Source organism: Halichoerus grypus, chromosome 6, assembly GCF_964656455.1.
Source record: "Halichoerus grypus chromosome 6, mHalGry1.hap1.1, whole genome shotgun sequence".
Lineage (NCBI taxonomy): Eukaryota > Metazoa > Chordata > Mammalia > Carnivora > Phocidae > Halichoerus > Halichoerus grypus.
In genome coordinates this window covers 86,231,025-86,247,582 of record NC_135717.1, presented here as the reverse complement: position 1 = coordinate 86,247,582, position 16,558 = coordinate 86,231,025, and the positions used below count along the sequence as shown (strand labels likewise).

Here is a 16,558-nt window from a genome sequence, read left to right as displayed (position 1 = left end):
TCTGCTGCCTTCAGTAAAGGGACCCAGTTAACCCACAAGGAGGGATCCTCGGAAAAAAATACCCCAATTCATTCACCTCTGACCTCCCTTCCTCTGATCTCCTGCCAGTCCCTCCCAATGGCTGGGCGCAACTGGAATCCAGGGGCAAAGATGTCTACAGAAGCTGCCCAGAAAGGTTAGCTCCCTGCGGCACAGAACGGGGAAGAGAAAGGTAGAGAATGGATCTAAGGGACAAGCAAAACTATAAGTAATCTGATTTGAAGAACCTATCCCATCAAAGTTGTAAGAAATTTAGTGGAATTTATACAGAAGTTCATACATTAATCTGCTTTCCCTTCCCTCCCCTGTCCATCCCACCTAAGACCTTTACTACATAAAGCAAACTAGTCTACATTGTATTCATGGTTGCTGCTGAGATGGACATTATCCAAGCTTGCAAGAATGTCCAACCCCTGTGGCTGAGTTACAGCATTCATGGGAGTTTTTACCAGAGTTGAGAACACAGAAGAACATGATGCTACCCAAATGTGCCCACCATGCAGACAGCCTCTGCACTACAAAGTCCTTCCAGGGGGTGCTAGAGGGAACAGATCCCAGTTCCAGTTACCCACAGTACACTATGGTCCCCTTCCCAGGCTTGAGAATCTTCTTGCCTTGGCTCCTGTTTTTGCATATCTTTTTACAAGGACACTAGCTCTTTTCCCTTTCCACTCAAAACACCTTCACATATTATCTTTAGTGGATTTTGGTTTTTATAATATAAAGAGAGGGCTTCTTGAGTCAGCTTCTGTTGTCAGTCTTACAAACTACTAACTACCAAAATCTTAGCTTTCTTCTTGAAACAAGGAATAAGAATACCCCAGGAAAACCCAGTTAGTCAGAATTCTGATTCTTCTATTGCAACATTAGTAACATACAGCTTGACTTACATAAATCATACTGGAAATTTAAATTTTGGTGGGGTACTATAGCCAAAAGGGAAATTGAGATTAAGCCTAGCATGTAAGACAGAACCCAGGAAAAGATATGTAAAAAAAGGAAATCAGTATATAAAAAGACAGAAAAGCAGTCATAGCCTAGTCACTGAGTTCACTCCTCATATATTCTTTCCCCCTCCTCATTTTGCATCCATGTGCCTGAGCCTCTGAGTGTGATAGAAATGCAGGGATGTGGGATGATAAAAGCAACCATATAGTGAGGCTTCATGTACCATTTTCAAACAAACTTGCCTCTCTGGATGAATGTTAGATTACTTTCTGGACCTAGTAGCCTGACATAATCTACACGGGTAAGAGCTAGAGGGAACATCGCTGCAGAGTTGAGGAGATAGTTCTGGCTTTAGACCTTGAAAGACCTGAGTTTGAATCTCTGTTCTATGATCCACTGGCTCTATGACCACTCTAAGTTCTGATTTCTTCATCTGCAAAATTAGGATAACGATACCAACCTTGCAGAGCTGGTGCAAGGATTAGAAATGATAAATATGAGGCCCCTGTTTAGTTCTTAGACCATGATAGATAGCAAATAAATGATGCCTTTTATTAGTATTCAAGTAATTGTGCCACCCTATCTATATTGATAGATAACAAATGAAAGATCTGAGAGTTTGATGGATTCAAAAATGAACTGGACTAGAGGTAAGAACAAATGAAATTATAAGAATGGCAAAAAGAGGGGCACCTGGGTGGCTCGGTCGGTTAAGCTCTGCCTTTGGCTCGGGTCATGATCTCAGGGTCCTGGGATGGAACCCCACGTTGGGCTCCCTGCTCCACGGGGAGTCTGCTTCTCCCTCTCCTCCTGCTTTCTCTCACTCTCTCTCTCTCTCAAATAAATAAATAAAATCTTAAAACAAAACAAAACAAAACAAAAAACAACTTACTCTCAATATGAGTTTGGTCCCCATCTGGAGGAACAGGCATCAATAATCCCAATTCAGCATTTTTTTGACAGACTTGTATTTCAAACAACACTGTAGCCTATTTCTGAAGGTATGTACAGCTTGCTTAAGAGCTTCAGCCATAATAGAGATCAAGAAAGTGCCAAGTAATCTTAAGGGACCAGAATACGTTGAGATCAGAAACTATGGTTAAGGTGTGCCCAGTTATACCTGTTGAGCAGCCATAATGAATCTTATTTCCTGAGCTATGATGAAGAGTCGGGTGATGGAATGAAGTGTGCATCACCCTCCAGAACAGATTCCTGCTCCTGTCAAATCTGGGTAATAAAATACCAATTAAACACAACCCTGTGACTCTTTGAGGAAGACGCGGTCGCAGCTACAGCGGAGGTTTGGACGCCCCGCTCCTGCTCCTGACTCACCGCTGTTCGCTCTCACCAGGGAACAAGTCGGTCGGGAAGGCACGCCGCAGCCATGGCTTTTAAAGACACCGGGAAGACTCCCGTGGAACCGGAGGTGGCGATTCACCGAATTAGAATTACTCTCACCAGCCGCAACGTAAAATCTTTGGAAAAGGTATGTGCTGACTTGATCAGAGGCGCAAAGGAAAAGAATCTCCAAGTGAAAGGACCAGTTTGGATGCCTACCAACACTCTGAGAATCACTACAAGAAAAACTCCTTGTGGTGAAGGTTCTAAAACTTGGGATCATTTTCAGATGAGGATCCACAAGCGACTCATTGATTCGCACAGTCCTTCTGAGATTGTTAAGCTGATTACTTCCATCAGTATTGAGCCAGGAGTTGAGGTTGAAGTCACCATTGCAGATGCTTAAATCAACCTTTTTAATAAATTGATTATCAGTTGTTAAAAAAACACACACAAAAAAACCACAACCCTATGGGCCTTTCACAGTAAGTCAAGACTCTATCCAACCACCAAGCAACCTCCTGCCACAAAGATTGTCTTTGGAACCCTCCCAAAGGAAACCTCAAAGTCATTTTGTCATGTGATGAATTTCTCACCATCTCAGGGTTAGATGCTATTAAACTGAGTTCCTTCTTGGTACGATTTCACTTGTGTTCTTTTGGTTGACTCTTGTTAGAGATAACAAAATAGCTGGCTCGCATTTTTATACATTAGTAAAAATCAAATAAAATGCTATTTTTCTATTTTGTGCCCTGATAGTGGGTTCCTTTAGAAGTCAGGTTCCATACTTTAGCTTTAGGACAACATTTAATTTCATTATAGTTCTAGATTATGAACCTTGAATCTGAATAGAAGCTCCTAAAATTAAGATACAGAATAGGAGTAGCCATAGCTAAACAGCATAATATATGTCTTTACGATAACATACTTCTTCACATTGACAATCATCTCGAAGACATGTTTTTAGCTTAGTGGCATTTTTTTTTCACAATAGCAGAATAATAGTAATTAGAATACACGCACACACACGCATACACACACAGACCATCACCCCCAACCACCACCAAAACAAAGCAACCTGCTCAGAAAACAAACGAAATCACTCCACTTAATTCTTGCAATCTTGGTTTTAAAAATTAGCCTGCCTGAATTTAAGTTTTTCCTGTTGATATTTCATAAGTCTGAGTTTTTTTTCGTTTTCTATGTAAACTCTCACTGTGAGGACTCCTAGTGTGGTATAACTTTAAATTCAAAAACTTCTGCTTTAAAACCTCATCTTTATTATTTTAATTTTTTAATTAAAGATTATTTATTTATTTATTTGACAGAGAGAGACACAGCGAGAGAGGGAACACAAGCAGGGGCAGTGGGAGAGGGAGAAGCAGGCTTCCCACGGAGCAGGGAGCCAGACGCAGGGCTCGATCCCAGAACCCTGGGACCATGACCTGAGCCAAAGGCAGACGCTTAACCAACTGAGCCATCCAGGTGCCCCAAAACTTCATCTTCAAAAACTCTAAAATTGCAGGATGCCTGGGTGGCTCAGTCAGTTAAGCAACTGACTCGATTTTGGCTCAGGTCAGGATCTCAGGGTGTGAGATCGAGCCTTGCCTGGGGCTCCCGCTCAGTGGGGAGTCTGCTTAAGATATTCCCTCTTCCTCTCCCTCTGCCCCCTCCCCCCGCTCTTGCGTGTGTGCTCTCTCTCTCACAAAACAAATAAATGAAATCTTCAAAACAATTTTTTAAAAACTTCTAAAATTGCTGCAACCTTTTTAAAATTGATTTTTATTTATTTATTTTAAAGATTTTACTTATTTATTTGAGAGAGAGCGAGAGAGATCACAGAGGGAGAGGGAGAACCAGACTCACCATTGAGCAGGGAGCCCAATGGGGGCTGGATCCCAGGACCCTGGGATCATGACCTGAGCTGAAGGCAGACGCTTAACGACTGAGCCACCCAGGTGCCCCTTAAACCAGAACATTTATCGTGTGACTAATCCTTGAAATCCTTAAGATGAACTGGATGCTGCAACAGCTGCCCTCTTGGGTTTAGGTGTTGTTCCTTCCTGGAATTCAGGTCTGAATCTGCAGTATATGATTTTTAGGTGCCTCATTCCACTGGTCCAGTGGTATTTTAGCTTTGGCACTCCAGTTATCCTTTCTCTTCCTCTTGGCAGGATAGCCGCGTTTGCCACAGTTGACTTTTGAAGATGACAGGCCTTAGAGCCACAGTGGCGACACAACGAGGGTGTCTTATTGTGATGCTTTCCAAGTGATGAAGTCCCCTTCGTCCTCTCGTTTCTGCCGCCAAGACCAAAGACTAAAATTGCTCCATCTTTACCAATGAAACTACTCTTTTAGGAATTACTCCTTTTCAAGTTAAATGGCATAATAAGTCAAAGAGAAGAAAAAACTGGCTTGAGAGTCAAGATGTTGAAAATCACTGTAAGTTGCCTAACCAGGAATACAATGAAAGGAAAGATTATTTTACTAAAACAATTTTTGAAAATATATTTCATGTCTCAAAACAAAACAACATTAGGTGGATGTGTTTCTGGAAACTTGCAACAAGCTTATATGTAACTGTAAATTGTAGTAAAATACAATCTAGTTAGGACACAGGTATCCTATCATAATACTTATTTTTGTTCAAACCCAATCGTGACAAAATGACTGTCAGTTATCTCTATTTGGGAAGGTTCTAAAGACAATCTTTGTGGGCAGGAAGTTGGTGGTGGGATAGCGTCTTGACTTATTGTGAAAGGCCCAGTGGGATGTGCATAATTGATATTCTATTACCAGGATTTGACAGGAGCAGAAGTCTGCTCTGGAGGGTGATGCACACTTCACTCCATCACTCGACTCCTTGTTATAGTTCAAATTCAAATTCCCCAACATCCTATATTTAGACCAATAGTGACAGGTGCAAAGAACTCAGGTAAAGGCAGAATAAAAAGAGGACTAGATGGGGCACCTGGCTGGCTCAGTTTAGGTAGAACATGTAACTCTTGATCTTGGGGTTGAGAGTTTGAGCTCTACATTGGGTGTAGAGATTACTTGAAAAAAAAAAAAAGAGGACTAAAAATAGTTTGTTCAGAGTGCAGTAAGATTCCTGGAGATCTAAACACTTGAAAGAGGTCAATATTACTCTCTTTGTCTATGTTTAATTCATAGTATCAAAATAAGTACACACTCATATTACACTAGCAAATATTGCTACTTCATAGTAATTTTTTTCTTCAACATTGTTCACTTATGGAAGTCAAATGTCTGATGGTACTTAATTAATATTAATCTTTGTCTCTTGCGGTTTTATTAGGAGCTAGTTTTTTCCTTACCCTTACAAATTTTCTCATTTTCAGTTTCTACTCCGAAGTTCCCATGTTGGGGGAGTATCACAATCAAATTAAACAGGTGTCTCCAAAACCAAAATAGATCACTACAGGAAGCAGTTAGAGACACTAATCAAGTCTGACCAAGAGGAAGAGTTCATATTAAAGAGGAGAGGAGAAAGAATTTTGAAGTGCAAACATTGACGAAGAGATCTATCGGATGCTTTCCCTTTTTTCTCTTGCTGGTTGAGGATTTATTTCCCAGAATTATCAGATCCAAGAAAGAAAGAAAAAAAGAAAGAAAGAAAGAAAAAAGAAAACCCCGTAAGGCATTAGATCTCCCAGACAAGAGTTTGGATTAGATATCCAATTAGATTTAATTTTTGAAAAAGTAAAGATATAAAGGGAAGTACTGAAGAAGATGAAAAGGAATAGAGAAAGTGGATTGGAACAGGAAAAAAAAAGGAAAAGTAATCTGTGTAGAAAGAGACAGAAGAAAGCTTTTTCAGGAAGAAGAGAATATATTTTATGCATTGTTTTAGAGAGTTAGTTCCAAATGCTATAAACTAAAATTGCACACAGATGTTTGGTTTCCTCTCCAGGGGTCCTCATTGGGAAGATGAACATTGTCTAGGGGCCAGAGGGCCTTGCACAGTTGATTCTTTTTTTTTTTTTTCCTTTTTAAGGTAAGCTCCACACCCATCATGGGGCATGTACTTACAATGGGGAGATCCAGAATTGTATGCTTTACTGACTGAGCCAGCCAGGTGCCCCATCAGTTGATTCTATTTCTGAGGTGAGTTCAGAGTGTTTACAGATTTCTATGCATGTTTCTTACATTTTACCAGATTCCAATTCTTTTTTTTTTTTTTAAGATTTTATTTATTTATTTGACAGAGAGAGACACAGTGAGAGAGGGAACACAAGCAGGGGAAGTGGGAGAGGGAGAAGCAGGCTTCCCACCTAGCAGGGAGCCTGATGCGGGGCTCCATCCCAGGGTCCTGGGATCATGACCTGAGCCGAAGGCAGACGCTTAACGACTGAGCCACCCAGGCGCCCCAACCAGATTCCAATTCTTATATGCTTAATCAAAGAGGAGAGTTGAAACACCACTAGACTCAATGTCAGAGCAATGGGGATTTTTTCAACCAGAATTGTATAGATGAAAGAGCACTTGATTGAGTTTAAGGAGATTCAGGTTTTGATTTTAGCTTTTCCACTAATTAGATGAGTTAGTTTGAGAAAGCTGATTAATCTCTGATTCTCACTTGTAAAATGAGTGGGGTTGAAATGGATAATTTCTAGTACGTCTTTCCAGTTCTTATTTACCTATCAGACAACCTTTTAAGTTCTTCAACCAAAAGTATACCAATTTGCTAATCTTTAGAGCAACATTAAAAAAAAACTTAACAATGAAAGAATAGTTTAGAAAAAAAAAATAGAAGCAAAACAAACACAACAAAGTCTTTGAGAAGCTGTAACTTTTCTATAAAATAAAAAAAAAGAAACAATCAGGTTTTTTTTAAACCTGCTTTTTAAATTTCTCAGTAATTGCTTCTCCTCTCTCAGCAGTCTCAGATCTAGAGGTGCAGTGTTTTCCAAATCCTAAATCCAGTCTCGCATAGGAGAGGGTTAAGTCACAGTCAATCCCCTACCCTACCCTTAGTTCTCTTAATGAAAAGGAAGACAGCCTAGACTATATCCTCACCTTGGTATGACGATATATGTTTAAAGAGTTGTATGTCTGCACAAGCAGTGTTGGCAAGGAATGGATCTTGTAAATTAACTTCATTTACATGCTGTAGAATTTATCAGTGACACTGTCATACAACTATTCAGAATCACGGAATTATGACTCATGTAAGTTCTTTGGGTATTATATGTCATAGGGAAGCTCAAGTGAGCCGGACAGGTAACCTTATCTTAATGGGTTACCACAGACAGATGTGTGGTTTAGATTTCAAGGCCAGGAATTTTTCACAATGGGCTTGTGGAGAATTATTCAGGTTAAACTTCTTGTCTAGGAGCACCTCGCTGGCTTAGTTGAAAGAGCATGTGACTCTTGAGCTCAGGGTTGTGAGTTTGAGCCCCACGTTGGGTGTAGAGATTACTAAAAAAAAAAAAAAAAAAAAGCTTAAAAAAATTAAACTTCTCCTTGTCTAGAAGATTTGTACAACTCGATCTGGTAGCCACTAACCACACTGAGCACTTTAAATGTGGCAAGTCCAATGAGAGGTGCTGTAAGTTTAAAATACACACCAGAGTTTAAAAACAGTATCAAAAGAAAAAAAATAATGTAAAATAGATAATAACTTTATATTGGTTAAATGTTGAAATGATAATACATATTTTGGACATATCAGGTTAAGGAAAATGTATTAAAATCAGTTTAATCTGTTTCTTTTTACTTGTTTATTGTGGCTGGCAGAAATTTTAAAATTACATATATGTCTCCTATTTGGGGCTCAAGTTATATTTCAGTTATGCAGTGTTGGTCTGGACCAATAGCTCCTTTAATACAGGGAACATTCTGGTCTTGATTTGCATGATATCCTTAGCACCTAATGTGAATGGCCAATAAATGTGTTGAATGCATTATTAGTGAATGCCAAACAGAGACTTATAGTCAGGCTATCTCCTCCCCTGAAGGAGAAGAACATTGCTGGAGACCATGACAAATCTTTTGCTTATTCCTCTACTTTTTTATTCCAAACAGACCATTTTTTGCCCCCGTCCGTTGTTTTAGCATCAATCAGGTTTAGAAGAGCACTGTTTTTCAGTCTCAGATATGCTAATATACCAATGCTTACATACTTTGAAGCTCTAGTTCCTTGAATGGCTTAAACTCTCCTTAATCTCCTTTAGTCAATTGTTATTTTCCTCCCTAGGGTGATATGCTGGATAGTCTCTGGCAACTCAGCATCATCCTTAGCCTCCTCAAAGGCAGCACTATATTTCCCAGAATTTCCTTCCCTGTATGGTTCCAGGTTGGAATCTGTCAATGAGACTGGTTCAAGATTTAGTTCAAGATTTAGAAGGCAGAAGAGGAGGATGTCATTGTTTTCCAGTTAGTTACAGGAAGATGCATGGACAGATGGAGGTTCAAAGCTGCTTACAGATAAACTTCTTGAGGAACTCTAGCATCTATGTTGCTGATTAAGATAGCTGGTATGCGGTGGACACATGTGGACACATGTAAGCTAAGGGAGTTTAGACTTAAGGGGCTTCTTTCTTGCATGGGCCCTTTCAAGACTGCGAGAGCGGCATTAGTAATTTTGTATTCATTATTTTTTTTCTTAAAGAGAGGCGTCTAAATTGCATAAGCTTTAAGTCTTCCCAAACCCGGCTGTAGCCCAGAATGGTTGAGTCTCCTAGAGATCCTGTAACTCTAGTGGCTTTGGGAGGGTTCTCAAGAACCACTGGCTGGATTTGTTATCTTCAATGGAGCTTCTTGGATTTTCTCTCTCACCCCCCCCCCCAACCCCCCAGCCTTTCCGGAAGTTGTGGAAGCTCTAAGTCCCTTCATACTAGGAACAGAGTGGCTTTTATTTTCATGATCGAGTCAGTCATTGCTTAAAAATGTTTGCTGCCAACAATTAGATTACAATTCGTTTTTTGTTTGTTCCACTTAATCTCAAATTTAAGAAGTGACATTTTCTTTTCTTTTTTTTTAGAAATGACATTTTCTTACAAAGGAAATGATAGTGAAAAAAATTATTTAACATCACATGAAAAAAAAAAAACCCCAAAACGTTAGTGCAAACTTCATTTTGGTCCACATTGGGAATTCATAGTGTAGCACTTTGTCTGGTACATAGTGTGTGCTTAGTAAATACATGCTAAGTGAGTGTGTGAATTAATGAGTGAAGGAAGGGAAGACTTTATGGGCATCTGTATCCAAGTTACTCTCTAGTTATGATAAATAAAACAACATAGATCTTGGGGCGCCTGGGTGGCTCAGTCGCTTAAACGTCTAACTCTTGATTTCGGTTCTGGTCATGATCTCAGGGTCATGAGATAGAGCCCTAGTTTGGGCTCCGTGCTCAGTGCGGAGTCTGCTTGAGATTCTCTCTCTCTCTCTCCCTCTGCCCCTCCTGCTTTTGCACGCACACTCTCTCTAAAATAAATAAAAATCTTAAAAAAAAAATAAAACAACATAGATCTTGTTTGTTCTAAATAATTCTCTCTAGATTTATTTAGCTCAATACCAAGAATTACAAGCTGCTCACTGCTTTTTCTTGGATGAAAATGAGGAGTAGTTTTGGGAGCCATTCCAGCACAAAATTCTAGGAAATTCCAGGATGCATCTGTAAGTATTTTAGGATATTCCAGAGGTTGGAGACCCCACCTGTTAATTAGGAATTATTTTCCAAGGGTAAATATGTATACAGGTTTCCCCCGCTATTGTTATGTAGAGTGTTTCCATGAACCTGAAATGTCATAAAAACACAATTACCATTTATTTATACGGAAAAAGTTTTGAGCATTCCCAGACCCAAAAAATAACCTCTCTTGGGCTCTTATGATACCTTAGGACACATCTTGCTAACAGATGCACAAAATAAATCAAGATAAAATGCAGATGCTCACAGAAACAGTTCAAGGCTATGGCAGCTTGAGACTGAGATGCTTGAGTGTGGCTCCTGGGGAAGGAGCCTGGCAGGGCCAGGGTGCACTCTTCTCTATGATGACTTGCCACAAAGCAAATGCTGAACACTATCTTCACTTTTCGTCTTTTTTTCCTAGAAGCGAAATCCTCTTTGGATTTCTTTCTGTTAGTTGAAAACAGGTACTAATGGAGGTCTTTTGTGAAAGTGGAATGGCTTAACATGAATTTTTGAAAAGCGGGGTGTACCTGCATATATTTTTAAAAAGGGCTTGACTATTAGAACAGGGTTTGAAGAGTTCAAGCCCTCTCTTTTCTTGCAATCCAATTCTACATGGTAAACAGCACTGGTAATAATTTTGTTGGATACGAAAGTCAATGGCCAGTCCTTGCCAGAATCAATCATGCTTATCATGTAAAGACTAGCATCTTTAAAATTAAGAAATACTTTAATCATTCTAAGTATTTGACCAGGATTTTTAAAAATACCCACATTAACATTACCACATGCTCCATATTGAAGTCAAACTAAAATATGAATTTAACATTTAGGTGTTTGTAATTTTTAAAACATAGAAGTACATGGGAAAGTAAAAAAAAAAATTCTGTATTTTGCTATTTTTTTCTAAGAATTTATTTTCTTTAATTTGTATTTTTTCATCAATGGAGTAAGAAAGTAATAAAGCTGGATAGTTAACACTTGATAATGAGTGTGTTGATAAGTTTGGAAAATTTTGGTCTTTTTGTTCATTTGTTTTCATTTAGTAAACATTTACTGTGTTCTAGCTCTATGCTAGGTACTGTGTTAGCCAGTGAGGATACAATGGTGAATTACACTTGATAGCACCCCTCTTGATGTAGCCACAAAACAGACAATTCCAGGGGAAAACAATAGGTAAATGATTCAGGAGACTAGGAAATGAAGAAAATGAGCTTTTGTTGGACAAAAGCTGGAGTTAACATATGATAATCTCATCTCCTTTCCACGGTGCCTTTGAGAAACTTTAAAAGGAGGAAACACCCTCTGTGACACTGCACACCATTGAACTCTCTCAATAAAGAGCGAAACTAGAATTTATACCTAGGTCTGTCTGGACCCTATAGGTAAAGAACACCACATACCCCTAAATTCCAAATAGGCGCTGGGTGCAGGTCATACATAGTCCCTCTGGCCATGTGTCTAGCATAATCCAGTGCCTTCTCTAAAGGCCATGTGGACACTTCAAACTGGGAATATGTTTATTGGGTGATCTGTTTCTCTGTGCCTCCCATCCCTGAAGCTAAGCGGGCTCAGTTGCTTAAGCTTTCACCAGCAGTGAGATACAATTGGAGCAGAAGGTAGGATGTGAATTTATTCTCTGACGTTTGCACTTCAATTTCCTTACCTGTGGGTTATAGATAAAATTATCCGTAAGTTATCGCTTAGGAATAAGCAGTCAAGTAGAGTTAAGATTTTGTTTCATTCTTAATTGTTTTGTCAGAAATAGTTTCTGGTACTTCATAAACGTTGAATGAATAAATATAAAGGGCTTAAAAACAGTGCTTGGGAGAGAAGCCCCGCGTAATTTGGATCCCCTGTTTTACTTCGCCCAAAGGTCAGTTTCAAGGTGTCAAGATGTCGCGAGGAAGGGGCCCCGCTACCCCGCTCCAACAAAGGGCCAGCAGCGCGTGCTCCTCAGCAAACTCCAGACTGCAATGCAAAGCTTCCCCGGGCTTCCCCCGGACTCTCCAACTCGGCCCCTGCGCTCCAGTCCCGGGCGGATTGGTGGCTTGGAAAGGGCATCGGGCGCCTTTAAATGCTAATGAGAGTCGTGCCCAGCTCGGAAGCCAAGTCTCCCCACCCTCTTCCCTCGCCCGCCCTTCCCTCCCGGGCCGGTGCGCCGCCTAGAAAAACTTGTGCGGGGCCATTTTTGGGGCAGTAAGATCGAGCGAGGAGCCCAAGAGCGAGCGCGCAGCCCGAGAGCTCGAGCCGCCTCCGCCGCGAGACCCCCACCTCGGCCGCCGCCGCCGCCTGCGCCGCGAGATCCGCACCGGCCTCCCCGAGAGCGAGCCCCGGCCGCCGCGACCACCAGCCGCGCTAACCGCCGACCAACCGCCACCGAGGTGCCCGACTGAGAGCAGAGGAGGCGGCATGAGCGAGGCGGGCGAGGCCAGCACCACCACCACCACCATCACCCTCCCGCAGGCTCCGGCGGAGGCGGCCGCCGCGGTCCCCCAGGACCCCGCGCCCAAGAGCCCGGTGGGCAGCGGCGCGTCCCAGGCCGCGGCCCCGGCGCCCGCCGCCCTCGTCGCGGGAAACCCCGGTGGGGACGCGGCCCCCGCAGCCACCGGCACCGCGGCCCCCGCCTCTTCAGCCCACGCCGGCAGTGAAGACGCGGAGAAAAAAGTTCTCGGTGAGTCAGGCCGCGGAGGGTGGGGGCTGCTCCGAGTGGGGCCGGCGGCCGCGGGCGGCAGAGCACGTGCGGGCAGCTGCGGCTGCGTTTCCCACCGGGGCGGCGGAGTGACAGTAGGATCCCCAGCGCTGGTGGCCGCAGCCGTCGGCCCTGCAGAGGCTCCCGCGTGAGCGCGCGGCGCCCTGCGCACCTGGCTGTCCCGTGCGCGCCTCTCCCGGTCCCGGGCCAGCAAGTTGGGGTCTTAACTTTTGTCACCTAGGCGCGAGCACTGTCACACATTCCCGTAGTGGCGAATACTTCGGTCCAAAGAGGAAAGGAGCGACGGTCTGGGAGGGGGGACCCAGGGTAGGGATGGATGTGGATGTAGGGGAGGGACAGACACGTGGGACGAGGACTGTGGAGTCCTCGCTTGGGATCTGGGTGAGGTGAGGATTTCCCTCCGGGAAAGGTGGGGGCTAGGGGCCCACGGAGGGCAAGGTGGAAAGGCTTCTTGCTGAGAAGGCTCAGGTGTCTGTCCCGGACGCCCTTCCCACATGGGCACGGGAAAGACGCCATGCTTCTGTCGGCCACATGCCGGCTAAGAGGTGTTGCAATCCTCTCCGGGAAACTTGGGTCTCGGTCCCACGTCCTCCTCCCTCCCTCTGCCCACTGCTGAAAAGAACCATTCAGTGTTTACCAATCGCTTACGCGTTTTCTTCTTCCCGGACTGTGGGAATGCACTTGGTGCAGCAGCTGAAAAAACTTCGTCCATAGGGTGGGTATGACGTTTGTTCAAAACATCCTTATCTTGGGACTTGTAACTTACGAAAACAGATGGGAAGATGAGACGTTCAGGTTGGTGGGGCAGAGCAGTAGAAAGGGTTTCTGTTGTCATTGTTGGTTTTGTCGCCTATTTCAGCGTTCTCGAGGCTGAACGAATGCCCTGTGTGAGGCTTTAAGCGGGTTTACAAAGCAGGTGGGTGGTGAATAAACTCTGAAGGGTGTGTGCATATGTCATTCACTCTTTTTAAACAGGAAAGTTAGGAGATGGTGTAGGATGCTTCAGAGCAATTTCCAATATTTGGGGTGGGGCCTGTTTGATCTCTCTGAACCTTGCCTACTCAATTTCCTAGGAAGAAAATTGAAGGAATAAGGTGAAGAAAGTAATACAATTCCATGTCTTCCCCCCCCCCCCCCCAAAGGCCTGTTTTCTTGTTCTTCCAGAGCTTTTACTCAGTTACTGGGGGACAACATGCTAAATGTAACCTGTGTAGGTTAAGAAACAAAATTGCCCTCATTTTGCTGGACTAAAAGTTACTTCAGTCTAGTCACTGTTGTATTGGGATATTGTTTCCAACAAGTGTTTCTTGGAACATTTCCATGCAAAATGTCTGAGAGAGACAACCTTGGCTTAACCAAAGCAGTGTTAAGGTATATTCTTAATACTCATTTTTGTATACAGGCAAGTTTTCAGGTTTTCACTTGATCCTTGTACCCTTCTGGATCTAAACTAAACTGCTGGATTTTAAACTGAAGCAGAGGGGTACCTGGGTGGCCCAGTCGATAAGCGTCTGCCTTTGGCTCAGGTCATGATCCCAGGACCCTGGGATCAAGCCCTCATCTGGCTCCCTGCTCAGCGGGAAGCCTGCTTTTCTCTCTCCCACCCCCCCTGCTTGTGTTCCCTCTCTCACTGTGTCTCTCTCTGTCAAATAAATAAATAAATAAAAATCTTAAAAAAAAATAGAATCTTAAATTTAAAAAAAAACTGAAGCAGATATCTTTAAAGATGAAAGGAACAGATAAATTAACTTTCACCAACTGCTATTAAGCCTCTACCACATCCCAGGTGATGATACTGGAGGTCTTTCATCTTTCCACTGTGACTCCAACTCTTAAAATGAAGGACAGCCTTCTACATGACATTTCGACACTGTTTGTCGCTGTCCAGTGTGTTCTGCCATCTTCTTTCCTTTGCCAGGCAAACACATGGGTGCCTAAAATGTGCAAGGCACAGTGCTGACTGAAGTGGAATTCTGGTTTTGGATTCTCCCATTCTGGTTCCTGCAAACAGTCTTTAACTTCAGTGGATAACCATAGGCCACAGATAGTTTACCTTAGTGAAAGAAAACTTTCCTAATAAACATCCTAGAAGCCATATGGTCTTCCTCTGAACTACCCCATCCCCTTCCTCCTTTGTGTATGTGAAGTGAGTTTATGGTTTTAAAGCAAGAGGTGTGCATGAAAGTTCGATCCTATAACATTGTTGGAGATATTTGTGGAATTAGGACATTTTAAAAAACTACTTTGGGGAGTAAAAATGGCCCTCAGCCTGGATTGAAGTTAGACTTAAAAATTTCATCTTTTTCCCTATTAGTGTTGCCTTTCTAATCAAGATTATTCCTTTGACAGTGCTAGACGTTAACTATATGGAAATGAATCAGAGTTCCTATCTTTATATTTTCCCAGGTCATTAATTTTGGGTCAAATGAAAGGAGGCACAAAAAGCCTATCATTTGAAATAATGTTTGACTAAAAAGCATATGATTTATCAAAAATGAGCCTCTTCTGTGTACATTTAGATCTAATACAGGTTTTTTTTTTTTTCTTCTTTGACCTGTTGCTCTAATTAGAATGGCCTAAAACTGAAGATTCCAATGGTTCAATCTCTTCATTGGAGAGATCTTTGTTACTTGGACATAGAGCTGGAGATTGCTTAGTCAGTGGTGGGCTGAATGACTTTAGAGGCATAATGAGTTCTTTTTTTTTTTTCTTTTTACAGAGAGCTAAAATACTTCCTTAGGCATATCAGTATAGCAAAACAGTGGAAAGCATCTGCCCACAGCCAAGCAAGTGTTAATTACTATTTTAGTCTTGAATTTAAAAACTGAATCCTTATTGTTTATCCTTGAAGTTATCAACTTTGTATCTCATAGAGAGGCAGCATGGATTAATTTGTTACTTTCATTCTCTACTAAGCCTTTTTTTTTTTTTAACCTTACTCTTATTGTCGTATTTCCTGTTTCATTGAGTCTTGATAATTGCTTTATGTGTTTCCTGAATTTAGATGTAGGCGTTTCCTAGAAGTTCTGAATTTAGCATTCACAATTGATTCAAAGGAGTCTTCTCAAATCATGCTTAATGGCTGACATATGAATCTCTGAAGTGCAAGTAATATGACCATATTATGTAGATTCCTTCTCTTGAATTCTGTTGAAGTCTGGTGTTGTACAGAAATTGTCCTACTCATGATGGAAAGTTGAGACAATCAGGTTAAAGAGGGGGATTTTGTAAAAAATGCTGAGTTTGACTCTCACCAACTGCAGAGAGTAGGATAAACAATGAAACAGAAGCCCAAATTCATCACTACGGTTTGGAAAGGCCTGTTACATCATGCCTAGGGGTGGTGAGTACAAACTGGGATTGAGACAGCATCAGTTCTATTATTACTCTTTGACTCCTCTGATAGGCCCCCATCTGGCAACTAGACAAGTTACTTTATGTCTTTGTAGATTAGCTACAAAACAGTAGCTTTGTAGGAGCTACTATTTCACTTACTAAAGTTTGCCTTATATGTCAGAGTGTGAAAGTGATGTGTTAGGGTCATTGGTACTTTGTTCATCTATCTACCTTCTCTTTCATTGTGACCCTTCTTTTGTACTTAGAAAATTTTTCAGCATTAAAACTTTGATCTTAAAGAGTATTTTTTGTTTGTTTTTTTCCTTAAACAGTGTTTCCCAATTTTAATTATTGCATAATTGTATAGACTTATGACCACTCCTTTTCTTATGACTTTACTGAAAAGTTTAACAAGGAAGAGAGGTTTCGTCTTCTGAAAAGTATTTTCCTATGATATCTTCCCTTGCTCCATTTTCTTTTCCGAATATATTTTAGAATTAAGCCTTTAATGGTTTCCTCAGGTATGTTTA

General features: G+C 41.8%; 2 protein-coding genes and 1 pseudogene across 3 annotated transcripts in view; 2 read left to right on the top strand and 1 right to left on the bottom strand.

Moving 5' to 3' along the window:
* Positions 1-2,257: 2,257 nt before the first annotated feature.
* Positions 2,258-2,762, top strand: LOC118525466 (small ribosomal subunit protein uS10 pseudogene; annotated as a pseudogene).
* A 1,530-nt stretch (positions 2,763-4,292) lies between these two features.
* LOC118525450 (large ribosomal subunit protein eL37) lies at positions 4,293-12,393 on the bottom strand. Its single transcript, XM_078074159.1, is given in 4 exon segments — positions 4,293-4,455; positions 4,457-4,520; positions 4,523-4,623; positions 12,254-12,393. Coding segments are annotated over 4 exon segments (429 nt in total). The 3' UTR covers positions 4,293-4,331.
* The window catches only part of YBX3 (Y-box binding protein 3), a 26,390-nt gene continuing 21,946 nt past the window's right edge, over positions 12,115-16,558 (top strand). Inside the window, exon 1 of one of the 2 annotated variants that reach the window (XM_036076212.2) lies at positions 12,115-12,653. In XM_036076212.2, the coding sequence (XP_035932105.2) occupies positions 12,392-12,653 (262 nt within the window). In that variant the 5' untranslated portion in view covers positions 12,115-12,391. The remainder of the gene's footprint in view (positions 12,654-16,558) is intronic. The other variant, XM_036076213.2, reaches the window with a different exon arrangement.